Here is a 22829-nt window from a genome sequence, read left to right on the forward strand (position 1 = left end):
GTGTGAGAATCAGACTAGATTGCTCTTGAATATAAGTGTATATTAAGATATTGCTAGAGCAGATATCAGGTATACGATGTAAGATACAAGATGAGATTAGATGATCATACCATTTGGGGTATTTATAGCCGAAGGTAGGTTTCCAAGAAGGTATAGCCGGCTGAATAGTATTCCTGTTCTACCAACTGTGGCCTACGCACGTGCCATGCTGGTAGTTGGTGGGTAGGCAGCGGCTGACAGTGACCAGGCCTGCTGTGTACTATTCCTTTTCCACCAACTGCCGGCTATGCGCGTGGTATGACAGGAGTTGGTGAGTAGGCAGCGGCTAATAGTGACGTACAGTACAAGAGCATGCTGCTCGCCATACTGTTGTCAATGAGCTGTCGTATCTCTGGTCAGATCTTTTGCCCATACCTCGTCAGGTACAGTACAAAAGATCCTCCAGTATCGTACGGACTGGCTTATTTGGGCGGGAGTATTCCCCCTCCCGCCTTTGTGCGGAATTGTTCCCGGCTTTGCTCATTCCTTCAGGTGACTACTGAATTATTGAGAGCTAAGTGCCTTGTGCATGTAGCCTTGCTGCGCGGGTGGCCTTCCCTGATGGCTTGTATCCGCAGCTGCGGGAACAGGCGGAGCACTTCACCATTGGGAGGCATTTCCTGCGGGAACAGCTTGCGTACTGCGCGTAAGGACGTCACGTCTCTGAGCATGGTGGGTCCTGCGGATCCAGTTGGTTTCTGCGCAGACGTCTCTCTTCAAGGTGAGTCCTGCGGGTCCAACTGGGCTCTGCTGGGACCTACCTCTTCAAGTCCCCCCAAGTCCAATGTTCTTCTCATGAATGTTTAATAAAGTGAGGTGAACTTTTGGACTTAAGCAAAGGGTTTTGAAAAGGGTTTAGTTTTAAGGTTTTCCATGGGGATTCTTCCCGCGGAAGTCCTAATGTCACTTGCAGAAATTCCCGACTTTCCTGCTTGATCTTTGGGTATGATGCGGGTAGGTCTGTAACCTCCTCGCAAGTCAGGAGCGTTGAGTCCCACTTGTGTGGATTCTCCATGAGGTTTTGGTAGTTTTGAACATAGTGATCAATTATGTTAAAACCACCAATTCCATCTTGGAGCTTCAAACAATGTAGTTCTCGACGTTCCCGCTATGCGGGGATGTTATTCCCGTTTCCGCAAGCATTGCCCAGAAGATCCTTCTTGGTTTCAATTCCCTGCGGGAGCGCTAGGTATGTGAAGGGTTTTGCCTTGACACTGTACCCGCACTCGTCTTACGGTTACTTTACTTCCAAGGTATTCCTGGCGTCAATTCCCTGCGGGTGCTAAGTATGTGAAGGGTTTTGCCTTGACACTGTACCCGCACCCGTCTTATAGTTACTTGGTCGCCGAGGTATTCTTGGCTTCAATTCCCTGCAGGTGCTAAGTATGTGAAGGGTTTTGCCTTGACACTGTACTCGCACCTGTCTTACAGTTACTTGGTTGCCAAGGTAAGGGGTATTTTCCCGCTTACTTTTGAATCTTTTTGAATTTTTGAAATTCGAAGAGTTGGTGAAAGGATAAGAACAGTCCAAACTATTGAAACGTCGTCCGACGGTTTCTTCTGACTGTGTCAGGACGTGCAGGAAGTTATGGTGATGTGACAGTACATGGTCATTCCAGACGCTTTTTCAGGCGCGTGGGCGCGATTTTTCGGGCGCGTGGCCGCGAAATTAATGGCACGCGTCCTTTCAACAGCTGTTGCCAGCTTGCTTTTTGCCACGTGTCATAGTTTCATTGCACCTGCGATTTCTCTCTCTTCCGCATTAAATTCATCGCATTGATTGCGATTAGTATATAAAGGGGGAGAGGGTCCTTTGTAATCCACACTTTCACTTTTCTCTTCATCTTCAAAACGATTTCCGGCGAATACTCACCTTTTCAGTCGAGCATTCTCTTGAAATCGTTCTCTTCTTTCATACCTGCAAGATGTCTTCTGCTCACGATCTTGAGGCTACAGCCCAGGAGGCTGGGGTGTACGCCGAGTACCTGTCATCCACGTCCGACAAGGATGACAAGAGTACTGCTGGCGAGTGCCAGTGTGCTCTGCCTGTCGATCTATATCAGTACATCGTCAGGAAGTTCATGCTCGAGTCTTTCGAGCCTGAGTTTCCTGAACCTCATCAGACGGTGTATGATGCCCCCAGAGGCAAGATCGGGGTATATGCCGCATTCTTTGTCTATGGGAATCTTAGGTTCCCCTTGACGAAGTTTGTGTACCGTGTTCTGGAGAGGCACGATGTACACCTGACCGAGGTACACCCGATGGCGATCGCAAAGATTCGCCACTTCGAGTGGGTGTGCCGGATTCTGGGCGTTGAGCCCTTCGTCGACCGCCTGATGACCTTCTACTCTTGGAGGTGCATCCAGGGGTGGTATACTCTGATAACCCGGATCAAGGGTTTGAAGATTTGCGCAACCGAGCGCAGTCTTCGTTCATGGAAGCGGGAGTTCTTTTATATCTCCGCTCGCGCCATCCCCCTTGCCATGAAGTTTAAGAATGGGCAAGCACTCCCCAGCCTTCACGCCTCCAACTACCAGGAGGCGGAATGGTTCTCAAAGATTTCCCGAGTCCAATCTCCGGTTTACCGCTTTGCGGAGTCCGGGATGGTGATGCTCGGGATGAGCCGGGTGTGGAAGGATGCGGAGGCGCAAAAGATCCCGATCGTCCTTGAATACGGTTTGAACTCTGTCCCTTACGGTATGCTCTGTCTTCTTTGTTTATATAGGTTTGTCTTCTAACTGTTTTTCTTTTATTTCAGAGGGGAACGACTTGTAGTCGCTCCTGCATCCGCGGGAGGCTGATAGTCCCGCTCGGATGGGTACTCGTGCTCTAGATGAGAACGAGTTGCCCATCCTTGAACAGACGGCGGATCGGTTCGTGGAGGTCTACCCGCCAGGCCACGAGATCCTGAGCGCCAGGCGGCCAGGTAAGGCGTTATTCAACCCTCGACCCCTCAATGCTGAAACCTCTGCTGGAATTCCTCTAATCTTGTGTTCTGATGAGGAATCCGCAGATGGTCCTCCGTTGGTGCGGAAGAAGAAGGCTGCCAGCGGGAAGGGGAAGGCGAAGGTGGCCTCCACTGCCGATCCGGTGCCTCGGTCTGATTCAGAGACTGAGAGCGAGGAGGTGGCGGGGAACCCTGGTGATGATAAGACCACTGCTCCGGAGGCTGCGACGACTGTCACCTCCGGAGAGCCTAGGATGATGACGGTGAGCGGCGTAAAGAGGCCGGCTCCATCGGGTTCGTCCCCGCCTGTCCGCACTTTTAGGCTCAAGAAAACCCGTTAGTACAAACTTCCTTTATTTTTGACTTCATAGCTTTCCATCATTAATACTTCCTTGTGCAGGCGTGGATGCTACCGCATTCCAGGGTGGAGCGGGGAGGAGTACCTCCGGACCCATGACGGTAGGCTTGGTCAGCCTACCTGAGGCGACGACCCAGGCGGCTGCGCCTGCTTCAGTTGGTTCAGTTGCTCACCCAGTTGAGCCAACTGTTCCACCTGTGATGACATCACCGCCGGCTGTCAGTGCCATATTTACTGAATCTTTCACTGAGCCGGCGGTTACTTTTTCTGCGGACTCCGCAGCGGCGACCACGGTTGTGAGTTCACCTCCGTTGGTTTCTACTACCGCGGCGGCCTCCATGCCTCCGACGTCGGCAGCTACAGCCGATCCTTCAGGTATGCTTGGGGCTTCTCGCCAACTTCTGCCTCCTTCCCATCTGCCTGTCCTCTTGGATGGATTTCCCTTGGGTTCAGGTGATGGGTTTGGCGGCTATCGGCCTGTTGTCGACCCTACAGGTGCGTAGGGTTCTTTTGGCCTTTTTTTTATATCATCTTTTCCTAACTGCTTTTTGTTTTTTGCAGTGTCAGATTCCAATGAAGTGTATGTTCCACGCTGGAACATCCGCCGAGGAACAACCCTTCGCACGCCTGTGGAGTGCGTGGAGTGGGCTCGTCACGCAGCTCCCAGTGGTGCGTTGGGGGAAGCAATGGCTAGCTACCAGGAGGGTAGGCTAACCAATGAGCTGCGGATTCTCCTGGCCCGGATGTAGCCGCGCGTCGAGCTGCTTTGTCGTGAAAACGACAAGTTAAAAGCAGCTCGCATCCAAGAAGTAGCTCAGGCGCGGGCTGTCCGGGAGGAGAACAAGAGGCTTACCGCAGTGGCTGCGGAAAAGGAGAAGGCCTTCAAGGCCCTCGAGGTTGAAGTTCAGGCCCGTCTCGAGGCCCGTTCCAAGGCTGCCCAAGCTGTTAACGAACAGCTTCGGCTGGCTAAGGAAACTGCACGGAACGCAACTGAGAGGGCCACCAAGGCTGAAGCTGTTGCTGAGCCTCTACGCCTCGAGAATGAGGAACTTAAAGCCAAACTAGAGGCGCTCCAACAGGCTCATGATGCCTTGGCGATGGAAGACGCCAAGAAGCTCCAAGAGATCTTGGACCAGAGGGGGGTGCTTGATCATACTGAGCGGAAGCTAAAGGGCGTTGAAGAGGCTGCGGCTAAAGAAGTGTTGCTTGCCAACCTTAACAAAAGTGAAGCCGAACGCGCCCGTAACCAAGCTCAAGCTGCCCTCCAGGAGGCTCTGGTTGCCAAGGAATGGCTTCTTCGAGAAGCGTTGTCTCAGGTAAGCTTAGCTTCATAATGTCTTCACGCTTTTCTTTGTAAATAGAAAAGGTTTTGATACTTGTATATTTTTTTTGTAGGTTGTGCATCGAGTCTTCACGGACACATCATACGACGATGCCATGAGCGCAGCCCTCAACGCTTCTCATGAGGATGGGGAAAAGGCCGGCTTCCTGTTTGGTCTAGGGTTCGTTGAGAAAGGCATCCCGCCTTCCAACTTCCCTTTGTATGATGTGGATACTGAAGCTGTTTATGACCAAGCAGTGAATCAGTATGCCGCCTTCCCGCATCCGGTGGTGGAGAAGGTGAACGAAGTTGCTGCTGCTGATGATGGGCTAGCTATCCTTAAAGCTTTCCTTGAACCGCCACGCTCTACTGATGGTGCTGGTCCAAGTGGAAGTGGTCCTGAAGCTTGATCCTGACGATCCCTTCCCACTGTTAGGATAGGTTTAGCTTGTATAGATTTATATTCTTGTAGGCGGGTAGTTACCCGGCCATTCTTGTAATGAATATTATGAAATATAAATCTTTGTGCGGGTAAGACCGCTACTTTCACTGGATGACTTGCTTTATAAACGTTATATGACTTGCTCATGCATACTTTAGTTTAAATTAGCAATTTTCCAAGTGTTTAGAATAAGTTAACCTTTGAACGTGGTAGATAATAGGTTGAAGTTTTGCTTCCTCCTTCGTGATTGTGCGGGTAGGACCGTCACTTGCACTTAGTAGGATGGCTAAACTTTACCTATATCTGACCTGCGTGGAGGTTTTCCTCATCTTTTTAGAAATTTTCTAAGTGTTTAGAATAAGTTAACCTTTGAACGTGGTAGATAATAGGTTGAAGTTTTGCTTCCTCCTTCGTGATTGTGCGAGTAGGACCGTCACTTGCACTTAGTAGGATGGCTAAACTTTACCTATATCTGACCTGCGTGGAGGTTTTCCTCATCTTTTTAGAAATTTTCTAAGTGTTTAGAATAAGTTAACCTTTGAACGTGGTAGATAATAGGTTGAAGTTTTGCTTCCTCTTTCGTGATTGTGCGGGTAGGACCGTCACTTGCACTTAGTAGGATGGCTAAACTTTACCTACATCTAACCTGCGTGGAGGTTTTCCTCATCCTTCTGTTAGAAATTTTCTAAAGTATTTTGAATAAGTTAACCGTTCGACGCGCGGTTGTCAATAGGTTCGGTTTCCTCTCATGATTTGTGCGGTTAGGACCGGCACTTTCATTTAGTTGGATGACCAAAGTTTACCTATGACTGACCTGCGTGAAGGTTTGCCGTTTTTTGGGTTTATGCGGGTTTTGCCGCCTTCCCCACGCTACGACTTTCCACGTAATTATGCGGTGAAAACCGGCATATCAGTGTTGAGTAAATTAACCGTTCGACGCGCGGTTGTTAATAGGTTAGTGTTCAGTTTCCTCTATCATGATTCGTGCGGTTAGGACCAGCACCTTTAACTATTTTAAAACACAAACAATTTTTTTTCATATATGCATTTCAACTACCCCGAAGAAAACTTAGTTATTAAGAGTCAAACGCTTATATTAGGGTCAAAAGATATAAGTGAAAAGATCCAATACAATAATGCCTTAACGTACAATACGTACGTGAATCCATTTTTTCACGAATCGATCCATGAAATCACATCCAAACATCCCGGAATCGTCAATACATATCCAATCAATCATTGGTTCACCGAAAAAAACAGTCTTGAATGGTTAATCAATCAATTTTTCACGTTTTTTCACGGGAGACCGTTTTTGAGCGTTTTAGGTTTTTGACTGAGCGATTAAGTTTTTATGAGCGTTTTCTGAGCGTTTTAGATTGTTGCCTTTGTTTTTTTACCTTTGAGCGTCTCGCATACCTACCGTACATTAAGGCGTTGGCGTACAATAACTGCACCAAAAGATATAAAATGTTATTTGACTTCTAATATTAAACATATTTAATTACACATTTAAATAAAAATAATAATATAGTACTAACCGGCCATATATTTTTCTAGAACCCCTTATAAAGAAAAAGGGGAAATAGTTTTGTAGAAATACAATATCGTATTTTATTTGAAAATACAAAATACCGACAAGCCTTATGATATTTAGAATTTAAAGAAAATTAATATAATAAAATGTAAACACGCTAAAAGAAGTTTCATAAATCTCTAAAGAATTTGATAATATGGACCGTTAAAGCTTTTGAATCGAAGTCATGTCTTAAACCAAACTCAATCTTTCATCTTGACGACTCACAATTTCATCAAACTTCGAACGAAGTTCGGTCCCCTAACACAATGTTAGTCCGGCCACGACTTGAGCCGTATTTTTCAAGGTTACTTAGATATAGTTAATGTAACCTAGATTACTATTTTAATCAATCTTGCTAGCTTCTTTGTTTTATCATCTTTTAAGCTTAGATATATTAATAAAATGAAATCATAAGTTAGTGGAAATGATGTAAAAGAGGACAAGTTGCCCACCTCAAAGCTGCAACCACATTCTTTCACGTGCCTCCCACACTACCTTTCTTTTTATTACATTAAAAAGAGAAAAAAAAGAGGCAATATGTTAAAAATCAAAAGAAGAACCTTCCATGTAAAAGCAAGAAGGTGATTAACATGATAAAGTTACTACTAAGGTGCTCGTGTGATATAACGAAAAACAATATTTAAATATTGTTAGCAGGCCAAGGTTTGCTCGAGCTTAAGTTGAACTTCATACCAAGATCGACTCAAGTATGGCAGTTAATTCAACCCAAATTTATCCGTTTAAGGTTTCATACATAGTTACGCATGTTTGTTATCTATTATTGTTATTATTATTTGATTTATTAATTCTCACGTTTTTTTATGACTTCAATAACTATAAAATTTTATCATCATCACTTTCACTCTATATAAAAAGATTTGGTTTTCAGATATTCATATACACAAATTTTATTTATGGCGAATTGGATTTTAATAATCCCAACTTAATGCAAATTTTATTTATGGCGAATTGGATTTTAATAATCCCAACTTAATGCAGTTGGCTGATAATAATCCCAGCTATGAAAATAGTTATCACTGGTCCCAACTTTCATCTTATTTGTTTTCATTGGACATCCGTTAAAAAAAACTTAACGGCATTAAGTTTCTTCCAACTTTCAAACTGATATTTTAGGGCTTTTGATTGGAATGAGGATACGAGTCGATTAATGTAAAACTTACGTCCAAATGGTGGTTCAAACGACTAAAGGATGCTTCAATTCCGAAGTTTAAACTTTTTATTAACAAAAATCAAGCCGTTTGAAGAGTAATTTCAAATTAAGTTTTAAATCAGTCGATTCACATTCTCATTCCGTTCAAAAGCCATAAAAAATCAATTTGAAATTTGGAAAAAACTTAACGTCGTTAATTTTTTTAACGGATGTCCAATGAAAACAAATAGGATGAAAGTTGAGACCAGTGACAACTATTTTCATAGCTTGGATTATTATCAGCCAACTGCATTAAGTTGAGATTATTAAAATCCAATTTTCCTTTATTTATCAACTTCATTTTATTCTTCATTAAATGATCAATGTAATTAAATTGTATTGAGGCTTATTGTCACGGACCAAATATTTGAAGATCGAGATGCTTGATTTGTGTTGAAACGCTTGGGTTTGTTGGCTCGTCCCGGACTTCCCCGGGCATAGCATCAGCGGGAAAGAAGGCGTACATGCCTAGTCGTGCTTGCACGGCGAACGCATCGCTGGTTGCGAGCTGTTGCCGCTCGCCTGATGAGTCCAAGGCAGGACGAAACCAACAGACCCTGATCATGAGCGGACCGATTGGCTGGCCTTCGGGGGGCACACGGAGTCTGGGAGGATAGCTCCGTGAAATTATGTTGGTTTTAAAAAATCTATATTATATTGGGGCTCATTTTGAATTTCTAAATTATACCAACCTGCTAAAGCTAAAATATGGCCTTTTCTTTCGTTGGGCCTACTGGATACTTGGCCCAACAAGTGTAGCGAGCTACTAGATGGTTCGATACTTCAATTAACCTCTAAGCTCATGGATTTGCGGCTTATTTAAAGGTCCGCGGATCCATTCTTCTATACGATAAATCGCCATCTCGTAGCACCACCACGACACCGATTCCCCGACAAAACCCCCGATTTCCCGAGAGTTAGATAGCCGATAGTAGTAGAAGCTCTAAGGCCGCTATTCCTGACAAGGAGTAAAGTAAGGCCTCGGACATTAAAGGGTGTCTGAAGGATCTAATGTTGCGGTATGTACCGCGGGTTAGGGGTATTCCGTTGTACCAAATACCCCTGACCCGCGGTACATACCACAACAAAAGTTTAAACTAAAGTGTACCTATATGTAGCCATTTGAGGTGTTTTGTGGGTTCCTTTATGTAAGGGTTCGAACCACTTCCGTTTTTAATGTATACGGTGTAGAGAGCGCTTTTGAGTGTTGTGATTGAACCAAAACATCCATCACATATTTATACTAACACATGGGAGCAAAAGTGTAAACGAAAGTCAAAAAACGATCAAGAAGGAGCTCCAACGATCATCCCAAATGCTAATTTTTGGGCCATTGAAACCGAACGATTTTGCATGCTGAATCCCCAAACTAGTGCCAAACCATCTGCTTGGGCCGGGAACCGAAATGACGTGGGCCAATTGGTTATAGTGTATGATCGAGTCGGGTTGGAAACTGGTTCACCGGTCCCAAACTGTTTTTTCTATTGGGCTTATGTATTGGCACATATGTAATATGTTTTAATACTTCAATGGATTTTTTTGGGCTTTATGGGCTTTAAGCCTTTAAAGGAGAATATGAACAATGGACTTTTGGACAATATTTTGATTTTGATAATAAAAAATTAATAATATCATTGTTTTAGGACTTAACTGAAAGGTATTTTGACATGACTATCTTTGTATAATAATAAATAAACTAATAATAATATAATCAAAGTATAAAAATGTATCTGTATAAAAAAAAACAAAGATAAAAACAATTCAAGGTGGACCCCACCACCTTCAATCACTTCTAGAACATTTTCATGATTCATGTCCCTCCACCAACTCCAACTCCAAAAGTCAACCTTCCAGATATCTAGTGGTCCACGTGGATCATGTGGACCCCACCACTAACATCATGCCAACTGTCACCTCTAGTTTCCCGCCACGTGTACCAACATAAGTCAATAGTATTCTTAACTTCATCTTGTTAACAAAGGTTGCTAGCATGATACAAAAATAATATATCCTCCTTTCTTACTATAACTGTACATTTGCATTTGTGTGATAATAACATTAATAATATTATTAATAATAATATTACTAATAATAATATTATTATTACTACCTTAAAAGTGTTCTTTGTGAAACTCAAATTTGGTTGAACCTTTTTGGTTAAACTCATGACATAAGTTACTCAGTTCCTTTGCTAACACTGATGCACCACAGTAAAACACACCTGTCACATAACACAACAAATATTAATTACTCTTGAACTAAATATACAAAGTCTTGTACAAACATAAAAACATAAAGTATAAGTATACTTACCTATCCTAGCACCAGCATGTTTTGTACAAGTTTTTGAGAGCACTTTCTTCCAATTTGGCCTCGCGAAATGCGTTCGAACCTGTTAATGAAAGTTTATATCAATATATATAATAATCTTATAGAATGATACCTATCTTGTTGGTAATCTCGGATCCCAAGTCACAAGTAGATGAACTTGAGGACCAATATTAACAGATAAGTCATAGTAGGTTATATTTTGTATTTCCTAACTGCATTATAATTAAAATTGGTAATGTTTTGGCTAGGGGTGTGCAAGAAACCGAAAAAACCGTTCCGAAACCGGAAAAACCAAAAAATCCAAACCGAAACAAAACCGGCCGGTTTGGTTTTATGTTTTTGTAAAAACCGAACTTACGGTTCGATTTTGGTTTTCCATGTAATAAAAACCGAAAAAAACCGAACCGAATTCCTAATTTTTTTTAAATTTAAGTAATTTATAAGAATTTAATAAATATGTAACTCAAATATTTCTGGTCAAATGTATAATATTCTATTAGTTAACAATGAACAAAATTATTTATACTTCAATTCATTATTTTTGTAAATTTTTTTTTCTGCCTAAAATTTTTAAGCTTAAATGGCAAAACCGAAACCGAACTAAAACCAAAATGAAAACCGAAAAACCAAAACAAAAAAAACCGAAATTGAACGGTTTCAAAAAATCCAAAAAACGAAGTTTTGGTTTTCGGTTCGGTTTTAGCCCAAAACCGAACAGAACCGCACCACGCACACCCCTATTTTGGCTAGCAAGTTAGTATCAGTCTATATGAATCAAGTTATGGTTACATATTATAAAACATATGAGATGAACCGAGTTAAGGTTTATCAAGAGACACGAGTTATGTGTACTAGGGATTTTCGTCTTCCGAGTTAGATTTCCCAATGTAATGTATCGACTATCGAGAGTTATTAAATATTTGTTTCGTGTGTGTTTTCGTTTTGGTGAGTTATATCAATTCGTTCCTGAAATCTTACCCTTGTTCCGGACACAATGTCGACCCCGTTTTTAGCATGATTGAGAGCTTGAACCATCGTGATGAGAGCGGACCGAGCATCGCCTTCTTCATAGACACTTGTTAGATAATTATGCATCTCTATCACACCCTATACACATAACCACAAATATTCATAAATTTTTGAAAAATCTTACAAAAAAAAAATAAGTTGACTTAAAAAAATTAGTAGTTAATATATATATATATATATGTATGTATATGTATATTTATATATATACCCTTTGATCAAGTTCAGCAACTTCATTCATGACTCCTTTGAACCAATCAAATGAACCTTGTTCTCTAGTGACCCAATAAAAGTATGCATTTGTAGTCCTTAAAGTCTTCTTCTTACTTGGAGACACTTTCCCATGATATGATGATGAGTCACCGCTCCCCGAACTCTGATCCGATCGCCTACTATGACCAGACGTCGAATCCTGAAACTATAATCAAGTTAAAATATTATTAGCCACTCGACAGTCGATGTAACATGTTAGTAAAAGATGCATAGTTATATAAAAAGTTGCTTACTTCAAGTTCTTCCATTTTAACAATGTTGTTAAGCAAATTTTTAAGAATACTAATAAAAGGTGTTGCTCCAATACCGAGCCCAACGAGTAAGAGAACGTCGTATTTTCGATAGTCTTGTGCTGGTGCACCGTATGGCCCGTCTATCAACAGTCTTGGCAGGCTGAAATAAGTTTAATATTATTATTAGTATTGTTAGCATATTAATTATTTATAAGGTAAATGAATATATATATACATTGCTTTTGTAGTTTCATCGGCTCGAAGCAGCCCGCTTTTACCAGCCACGGGTTGTTCACAGACTTCGGAGAATACTCGCTTTAGTTCTTGTGTCCAGTCACCGAGCTCACGTACGTGAATTGCTAGATAATCGTCGTCTGGAGCAGATGTTATCGAAAATGGATGCCTAAAAACAAAAAAATAGTAGACCATAAATGTTATGTTAATATAACTTTTTAAGATATTAATATGTATTAGTTACCATTCGAACGGTGATACAATGGGGCATTGTACAAACATGTATTGTCCACTCTTGTACCGAAAATGTGGAGGCTTCGACATTTGCAACGTGAGAACTTTACCAGGATAAATTGCTACCTAAATATTGTTACAGTAACAAAAACATCATAAACATTACAAGTCAAATAAAAAAAAATAATGCATACATGTTGTTTATTCAACTTGTCAATTGTTATTATAAGCATTGTTAATTCATAAAGTATTTTGCATATAAATAAAAATAAAAAAATGAAAAAAAAAGCATTTTTTGTTCAAAAAAATCCTAACCGGGCCAAGTGGACCACTAAAGATCAGGGGTGTGATTTTCTGACATGACACGAACCAGATACGAAACTCACGGGTCAGGTTTGGTATAAACAGGTCCGTGAGGGTTAATTTTGGGTTGAACCCACGAGACCGTTTAGATAAATGGGTCGTGTTCCGGTCAATACAACGGGTTCACGCCTCACGGGTTGACCAGTTTAATCCATTTATATATAATTAAAAATGTAATTTTTTTTTATAAATTTTGTATTTTTGGTTGTACAAATGTATATATAAAGTCTTACCATGTAAAAACAATTAAAAAAACCTTCCGGGTCAAACGGGCCATATTCAGGTCAACCCGCAAATATGCATGTCATGTTCGGATTCACTTGTCTAACAAGATTTTTGGGTTCGGGTCGTTTCATGTTGGACCTTCGAACACGACCCGTTTAGCACCCCTACAGTAAAAATGACCCATTACCCGACCCGCCCATCTAGCCATATCTACCACACATGATTTTGCTAACCTTTAGAATCCGGACAGTATAAGAACCCGACCGAAAAAACCTGAGTGTTCGTTCCCCTGCATAAAGCAAAACCGGAACTGCAAGATACATCCAAGTCTGCAACAATATTATGTCACAGTTATTATGCATACATATATATAGTTATATTTCTATACTACATTTTGTTGTTAAATTTATAAACAAAAAAGTTAGTCATTATAGTATTATACCGTCTTTTTGTACCATTTCTTCACAAAATAAAGGAACCACCCGTGTACTAGCAGCAAAACGTAAACGATAACAAACAAGTGATGCGAATACCAAAACGCGTTGAAGCCCGTGAGTCTATCGAGTGGCTTTGGTAGCTTCACTAGGCTGCGCCTAAACCATCTGGTTGCGAGTGTGAACGCTATTATCATGCAAACTACCATTATTATTCCTGTCACACCTTCCACACCTTTAACCAATGTTATGTAGTCTGGTTGGTTTGAACCAAAGAATTTACTCATGTCGAGATTGTATTGTTTTTCGTCTTCGTTTATAAGGCGTGGGAAGTCGCATGCTAAATGGTTACCCGCGTGGAGTATTACACCGATTACTATGGCTGCAGCTATGGTCTGCAAATGCAAGTAACATGTACAAAGTTAATATAGTTAGTGAGCTAAAAGTCTAAAACAATGTTTTTAAATAAAAGTGGCATGGCACAAATGTGCCAAACATGCTATAAGTTGTCTATAGAGTAAACTGCGGTTTTCGTTCCTGTGATTTGTCCAAATCTAATGTTTTATATCAATAGTTTCAAATTTGCGACTTTCGTCCATGTTGTTTCATTTCACTTGTAATTAAACCCGACCCCACTAACGATATTAAGTCTGGCCGTTTAACTCATCGGTGTGCCCTCACGCGATGGGCAGTTTTGTCCTTTTTTTCCCCAAATACACCCCAGCCCCTCACGTGAGGAGGGCTTGCGAATTAGGGTTGGGGTTTATTTGGGGAGAAAAATGACAAAACTGCCCCTCACGTGAGGGGCACACACTGATGGGTTTAACGACCAGACTTAACTGGGTTAGTGAAGTCGGGTTTAATTGCAAGTGAAATGAAACCACAGGGACGGAAATCGCAAATTTGAAACTATTGGCCTAAAACCGTAGTTTTGGACAAGCCACATGGACGAAAACCACAGTTCACTCTTGTAGTCTTGTCTATATTATGTTTTCATTGCATAATACCTTTTTATATCTAATAATCATATTGTTTTTGTGATTATGCTTGAATCACCAATTATTTATTAGTTTTTAAAATAAAAAGAAGGGGGCAAAAGGTGTTTGTGGGTCAACCTAACTCGACCCGATTCACCCAAGGGGAGCTAAACGGGTCGAGTTCCTGGGTCCAACCCGAAACGGGCCCGAAAATTTGGCACGAACCTGAAAGTCGTGTTAGAGATAGAATTTGAACACGACATGACCTGTTTTTATGGGTTAACAAGAACATGACCTGTTTAACCCATTTTCTTTTTCACATATTAATACTTTAAAATTACAATTTTAAAATTGCAATTTAATTATAAAAAACTTATATCAATTTCTCTTTTAATTTTAAACTTTTATATAAAACACTCAACCAATTTAAATTATGACATAAAAATCAAAGCTAAATATGAAAAAAAAATGTGTTAAGCAGGTCAACCCGCCGGGTTGATGTTAACACGGCTCGTTTAGCTAAACGTGTTTGCCAGGTTAAACAAAGCTCACAAATTTCGTGTCAAGTTCATGTCGTGTCATAAACTGTTCAAAAAATGGCATGTTCAACCCAAACCAAATTTAAATATAAAAACGAACCGAACCTTATGAAAGTTAATGTTGTCATCAAACGGTACGACATAAGACAACCTAGTAGACCTCAACCAAGTTATAGTATTCCTGCACACGGGTAATAGCACGATAGCCATATTAAGCTTAAGCGTTTCGGCTGCGCCTTTAGCCGTAAGAACACAATATCCCATAACTTCAAATGCAGCCCTTTGTTTGTATTGAAAGTACTTCCATAGGAACAAACCAACCATGATCAAAATCCATAAGCTAATAATCCAAAGTCTTTTCCAATTTTCTTGTAAATAATATATGAATTTTGAGCCCATTCGCTTGATCGGGCTGCGGTTTCTCAACCCGTGTAGGTTCTGGCTCAAGGCTTGGCTTGTGTAGCTCAATGCTTGACTGTAGTTGAGGTAAGTGTCCTTTTGTAACAAAAGTGTTTCTAGCTGCCATAACTGTATGATCATAACAAATATTTCATGTTCAATATTAGTTACATAATAAATTGAATGAGATTATTAGTGTTATGGTATTGTTGACATGACCCGAACCCAACACGGAAACTAAAACAGGTTTTAGGTCGACTAACACGACCCGTTTAAAAACGGGTCGGGTTCGGGTGACCCGTTTTAAAATAGGTCGGTTCGGGTTGACCTGTTAACCCGTTTAAGTATTTTAGAAAGCTATAATAAATAGATTTTTATTTTTGTTTTCTCTGTTTTCCAGTTTTCTGAAGATACACTTACACTTTCCGATCCATTTTCAAGATTTTTAATATTTTTCAAAAAAATATATATTCATATTACATTTTTGCCCTATATGCATGGAGGATTTGGATGACAGTTAGTCAAAAGGATAAAAAAACAAGGTAATTTGTTTATTAAAAGACACCGCCCGAAAGTAAACTTTTTAAAATACCTGTTCCATAAATTAACTATGTTTAAATGACAACATTTATTTCTGTCTAAATTATATCCATTTTATTGTTAAAATGTAAAAAACACCCTTTAATTTTTTTTTTAAAATATGGGTTAAACGGGGTGAGTTTGGGTCGACCAGAATTTACATGTGTGTGTTACGATTAAAATATTTGACACAAATAATAACATGGGTCAGATTCAGGTTCCATTTCCGGTCTGCTAGCCTATAACCTGTTAAACTGTCACAATTGACCCCCTAAAGTATAACTATGAACCCTCTATTTGCAATGTGCAAATATAAAGTGAGAGTGAAATTTTTATTTTTATTTTTATTTTTATTTTTTTTTATTTTTTTCATTTTTGTGTCTCTTTATGATATTATTGATGATAAGAATATATATGGATGACTACTTTATACACATGGGATAGTGGAGAATACGCGTAATTGAGGGGACTATACAACAAATCCAATGATGGGAACAAATAATGTGAATCATAGCAACCATGTGTCAAGATGCTTGCTATTTGCTAAGATAAGGTATGGAACCAAAGTGGAAAACAAAGAAATTATTATTAGCACACATTGTTATATAAATATGTCATAGAAGAAGAATAAAAACAACTTCTTCATAATGTGATATATCTTATGATGTCAAAATGAGATATTTCATGATTACCACTCATTTAGTTTGTGTTTATATCTATTGTTTAGAATTTAGAATAATATATGTCAAAATCTATACCTAATAAATACGTAGGATTTGGATCAAATACAAATGAAATTAACGTGCTAAACATGAAAATCAAGTAGAATAATTATGTAATTACTCTATGATAATAACTTTATGTATCTATGATAATTACTCTATGATGTAATTACATAATTACTCTACTTGATTCTCCCGTTTAGCACGTTAATTTCATTTGTACATTAACCTTTCCCTAAATACGTAACTATGCATGTCACGAGTCATAATTCTATGGCAAAGATATTTTTTTCGTTTATCTTATTTCATTCCTTCCTAACTATAGTAATAAAAACATTAAAATCTAAATTAGGATAAAATAAAATATAGTAACTTATATTAGATATTTGACTTCAAATATTAAGATTATAAGTTAATAAGATACATATAATTTCAATCATATGTTAATTAACTCAAAATATCATTATATAGTTCTAGATTTACATTACTAAATATCTAATATTTCCTTTATTCAACCCGTATAATAAACAAATTATAAGTTAATAAGTTATACATAATTTCAATCATATCATATCTAATCACAAAATTTTTTTATTTAATTCTTAAATTTTCATTACTAAATATTTAATACTTTCTTTATTCAACTCCTATAATCAAAAAAGTTTCTAACAAACTGTAAATGTAACAGTAATGTAACTTGAGTGGTTCATTTTATTAGAAAAAAGTGGTAGTGACTTTAACATGAAAAATAGGTGAAATAGTCCCCTCTAGATAAGTTAAAAATTTGTAATTTAAATAGGTGATCTAACAAAAATTCGCTTAACTAAAAATTTACTTAGTGCATACGTGTAAAGTTGATTTATGTATACATTGGTTTTTTAAGAATTATGTTTTTGTATATTTTTCTTCCAATAGACAGCAGTTGAACAACCAAAAAAGAATGTGTATTCCAATGTTGTTAATACTTATATATATCCATTCTTAATTCTTCATGGGACAGTTGAACAACAATGTAATTAATCTGATCTTAGCCAAGGCTTTTTGGGCTAACCACTATTTTGAAAACTAACACACACCACTTGATTTAATTAAGTAAAATAAATATATTATCTCATATCATTTTTCAGCAATATTACCTGGTTTCATGAATTATAATTTGAAATTTCTATCATGTTCATCCTACTACAATAAATATTTCTACTTTATTTTTATTAATTTATTATAAATTTCACATGGCAATTTTTTTTATTTTTTTATTTTATGATGATGACACCTCACCTTTTTTATATTTTATGCCAAGTCAAATCTCTAGTCTAATATTTTAAAAGTTAAAAAATTAATTTATGTAAAAATTCAAGAATCTAGAACATGAATTAATGAAAACACAAGACAAATCTCAATCTCTTGATTTCTATGGCTGTCCAAAGGTTTATAACAATTAAGTGGTTGACTTTACTATATAATTATATATAACAATTAACTTACCTAATTACTAACTAATTGTATAAAATAGCCTCATGCAATAACAAAACAGACAGAAAGATGTGTCAAAATAGATGATTTCATGATGGCTATTTATTATTATAGCAAAAAAACACTTAAAAAATTATTAAATACATATTCATCTATTAACGTAAACTTCTATATTTTGTATGAATATGTACTAAAATGACACTTAAGTATTTAAAAAAGAAAGAGTCGTACATAGATTGTGTTACTTATATTTACATTTATTATAGTCTGTTTATACGTAAATATAAAGGACCAAAATGTCAGTTTGACCAGTTAAAAAAAACATTTGTCCATACATACAGGGTTTTCATAAAAAGTTTTACCTCGAAACCAGTTAGTCAACCTACTTAATAATCATCACTCAACAAGATTTCCAGCCAACCAAGTCACGTCACATGTCAATATCCGACACCTGGACTTTTGGGAAAAAACCGTCGGACCAACGAGGTTTTTTAAGTATCCTGACGAGATTTATCCGTCCCGTCTTCCGATGAGATTTTTTGGTCTTCTGCCAGGCTTTATTTTAAATGTGATAAAATCTTGTTGATTGAAAATCTCATTAGATGATGATTATTAAGTAAACGGGTCGATTCTATTTCGAGTTAAAACGGGTTAGATGGATATTTATTTACTTTTAACAATTAAATTAGCAATGTGAAAAATAGTGTAAAAATATACAAAAACACACCGGTGGGGCCCACACTTACCTCAATGTAGCCAAGTCTTTCAGGATCCAACTCTTCCATTATTAAAGCTGCATACTCTTCTGCTTGTTCTTGTAACCTTGATAACTTGTTTGCTGACGCACTTAGCATTATTATCTATTAACAGTTTCCAAAATTAATATTCATTCATGTGCTATGTAAGAAAAAGTCTTTACCAAACCCCCATATATTTGTTTAGTGTACTAGTTACACACTTTCAAAGTACAACTTTTTATACATATTTTATGTGTAATGTTGCAAATTAATAATCTTGTAATAAAAATTGTTTTAATATACACTTGAAAGTATTTGAACATAAAAGTGAAAATTATCTTTAGGTATTATACTTATGGGTAAATTTTTCCAAAATTGTAGCAATAATTCATGACAAAGACATGGTAACGCATTTTCTTACAAAAGGAAGTTGAAGGATTTTAAAGAGTTGTAATGTAAAAGGCATTGAAAATTTGTTTTCAATTTTTTTTTGAAAAAAGTTATTGGATTCACTAGTGCATGTGAACAAAATATTACTTAAAAATATCATATTTAAACGTACTTTTAACATACTTCAAAATAACTGTATTATATATTAATAAAACTTTTGATAATATCACAGAAAAGGTTAAAAGATATCTAGTAAAAGTGTAATATAAGCTTCAAATTATATATTTATTTTTAATAAAAATATTTAAAAATTGAAAGATTTTGTATAACAGAAATGATCACCAAATCAACTCTTCAACCACTCACCACGCCTAAAGTGGCTATCTAAAAACAGGTTTGAATATTTCATTTTATTAAAATAACTAAACATCAAATAATAAAATAATAATAATAATATGTATGAACAATGTTTACCTCCTTAACTTCTTCTTCAGTGATTCTTCCATCTTCATTCTTGTCTACCCTGAAAAATGTAACATCACATGTTACTACTACTTTACTACTTTACGTTACACCAATAAATATATATTTCTTTGTCAGGTTTGAACTTGAGACCAGTAATTATAAGTCTTACATGTCAAAAAAGATTTGGAGGCGAGAATCGAAGCTTTGATCAGTGATCTGCGACCAATATTCGTATAATTCTTCTCTACTAATCTTGTCAACTTTAAATCTTCGTCTTCGGCTTATCGCATCGAATACTTCAAGCGCAAATTCCTTCGAATCCTTCATTCCTTCAAACGTAAACAACGATCAGTTACTAAAAAAATTCAAAGTTTGGCAGTCTATGGTCAGAACGGAATTCTGAAAATTGGTCATTCAGCCGTTTTAGCCAAAATTTTCAAAGTTTGACAAAACGACTGTTTTGACCAATAGGGTAACTGTTCTCAAAGTTTGACTTTTTGGTCAAAACGGCCTTTTTTAACATGAAATACGAGAAATAAAAACCTATGCATTGTGCGAAATCGGCACGAAATAGATATCCATCCTTTTGAAGGATCTTGAAGTTATTCTCAACCTCATTCCATCCATCCGCACCGTTGATTTTGTTTTTACTAATGAACCTGAGTCCTTTAAGCGCTCGATGAGCGCCCGAACGTGTCCGATCAAGTTGTGCACGCTGCCTCCGCATGGCGCGTGCCGCCATCGCAGAATCCAACCCTCCAACGGCCGTTGAAGACGAGGAGGCACGTGCCGCATGGCCGTAACTCCACGGAAACCGTTTCAGTTCCGTGGAGAACTGGCGCACTTTAGCCACGGCCTCCGCCTTCAACTCCTGCGAGAACTGTCGTAACCGGCTGGACCGGTTCGACGAGCTCCTTCGCATTGTGGACGAGCGCGAAGAAAACGCATAAACTGGAACAGAAACTGGTACTGTCCCAGTTTCTGCGTTTTCATTATCCACGTGGATAACTGTCGCGCTCGCTGGCTCGACACTGTGGAGAATAATAGTGTCGTCATCTTGAAGGTCGAGAGTGACTTCTACAAACTCTTGATCGGCTGGATTCATTGATGACGTGTCGGTGTATGCGGGCGAAGAGCTTTCGCTTGGCATGTTGTCCGGGACGGTATCGGACGCCCATCGGCGTTCGTGACGGGCGCCTCGCATAGTATTAATCCTATAATATTATATAGCATCAAAGCTCGGATGTGACGAATGATAAAGCTCGGATGTGACGAATGATGGAAAATGAATATGAATATGAATGTGAATATGAATATTATGAATATGAATGTGAATGTGAATGTGAATGTGAATGTGAATGTGAATGTGAATGTGAATATGAATATTATTAGATGAAAGTATATATGTGTTGTTGTGTTAGAGAGAGAGAGAAAGATAGAATAATAATAATAATAATAATAATAATAATAATAATATTGGAAAGAGACTTAGGAAATGAGTGAGATATAGTTTAGGAGAAGTGAAGGAAGATATTATATATTGTTTAAATATGATTAGAGAAATTATTAGTTTGTAATTTGGTTGTTTACTTTGGAGATTATTATGTCGTCGTGATCAAACCGTTATTATGTTATTAGTTTTGAAGTTTTGGTTTGCAAAGTTATTGATTTTGTGTTAGTGTTTTATTTTTTTTAACGTTCAGCGAATCCTTTAAATGATCCACCGATTAAATTCATTAAATCGGGATAAACTCATCTTTCGATCAGTGAAAAACTGATGTGGGCCCAAGTGTTGAAGACGGGTCTATTATGTTTCTGAAGGCCCAAGATCGCGCTACAAAAGGTGGCCCATGAAAACGGGCATAACTTGGCTCACGAAGCTCCGTTTCAGGCCCATTACCAGTCAAATCGAAGCTTGAGACGAGGAGCACGTTATGGCAAACAGCCTATGACGGTTTGGCCTTTGTCCGAAGCCCAAAAACGTCTTCTAAATAAAGTTATGGACCTTTTTATGTTTTTAAGCATTTTTTATGTTTTTGTTTTTAGATTTGTGTTTGGCCCATGGCCCTTTTTAGACCCATTTCGTATTAAAACCTTTATTTATATGTTGGTTATGTAATTTGGAGAGACAGACTTTAATTTTAATAATAATCATTTTTCTCTTCACTTTCCCTGACCTTTGGGTGGGATTTGGGGGTTTTTGGAAGTTCATCACGGGTATTCTTTGAATCAACGTGATTCGATCTTCATTATCGTATTACCGCTGCATCAAAAACCCTCACCTAACACCAGTGCCTGTGAACACTCGTTCAAAGGCATGACAGTGCGGTGAGGTGTCGTCATGCTCCCACCACCAAGGCGTGGCTTTGTCGATTGAGGGGGGGGGGTGTTCTTGGCTGGTGAGATTTGCCATGTCGCAACATTCTCGCTTCCTCGCTTAAACATCATGGTACAATCGACGAAATTCACCCATGCTCCTCGTTCCCGAGTACATGGGATATTGCTCCTTGCTGGCAACTTTGCCATATCCTCCAAGCCATCATCTTCCCACATCACACACTACAACATTAGAAAAAATTACACAAATGGTTGTGTTAAAAACTAGTGCTAAAATTTAACATTTAGGCCTTTCTAATAGATTACATATATGATGTTTACTACACTTCATTTTTTTTTCTCTAGAATAAACCGGCATCTACCTTTAGCATAATATTAATACACGCGATTAAATAATTTTATGATAGAATTTTAGTCTTTTCAAGTCTTTTAAAGTTTCTTTTATATCGATTCTTCTTCATCGCTCGACGGTTAATTCATTCATCTAATCGTTCTAAAAGCCCAATCATTCCTCAAGCTCAACAATGGTGATATGCTAAAGTGGGCACAAAGTCATTATTCGGTCATCGCGCACCAAGCTAAATCCTAGTAGTCGGTACAATTGGCAACCAAAAAATCACATTCGGCACTAACAAATCCAAACAAATTCAGTGAAAACATATTTTGCATTTTACCATTTTGCAAAATATGATTAAGTTTATTAAAACTCAATTATGAGACTAAGATGGGATGTGCTACACATGGGAGTTGGGTGACAATAGCCAAAATTAGGAACAATGGTATGACAAGAGAGTGTAATTAGAGGCACCAACCATATATGTTATATTAAAAATAACAATAATACTTTACAGTTTACACACTTTATGTAATTTGAACCTTCACTAAGTTACAAGTTATACCTAATTCGATTAAGACTTTCTCTTACATTATAGTGAACATGCATTCCATTCATTATGTCATGTTAG

At 38.1% G+C, this 22829-nt stretch overlaps 1 protein-coding gene across 2 annotated transcripts; it reads right to left on the reverse strand.

The window, feature by feature from the left end:
• Positions 1-9739: 9739 nt before the first annotated feature.
• Positions 9740-20757, reverse strand: LOC143625468 (respiratory burst oxidase homolog protein A-like). Of its 2 annotated transcripts, none has more exons than XM_077095784.1 (14): positions 20071-20757; positions 19697-19856; positions 19537-19585; positions 18682-18795; positions 14868-15290; positions 13255-13641; positions 13046-13141; positions 12235-12350; positions 11992-12159; positions 11757-11916; positions 11462-11662; positions 11203-11331; positions 10207-10285; positions 9740-10114 (listed from the first exon to the last, which is right to left on the reverse strand). In XM_077095784.1, exons 1-14 carry the CDS (start codon positions 20729-20731, stop codon positions 10005-10007), a joined length of 2853 nt encoding a protein of 950 aa, XP_076951899.1. In that variant the 5' UTR covers positions 20732-20757; the 3' UTR covers positions 9740-10004. The 2 variants fall into 2 exon arrangements, with proteins under 2 accessions (XP_076951899.1, XP_076951898.1); XM_077095783.1 differs by having other exon boundaries at positions 11462-11668.
• Positions 20758-22829: the final 2072 nt, after the last annotated feature.

Source organism: Bidens hawaiensis, unplaced genomic scaffold, assembly GCF_021521415.1.
Source record: "Bidens hawaiensis isolate Kalapana, Puna unplaced genomic scaffold, B.hawaiensis_p1.1 tig00004105_1, whole genome shotgun sequence".
Classification (NCBI taxonomy): domain Eukaryota; kingdom Viridiplantae; phylum Streptophyta; class Magnoliopsida; order Asterales; family Asteraceae; genus Bidens; species Bidens hawaiensis.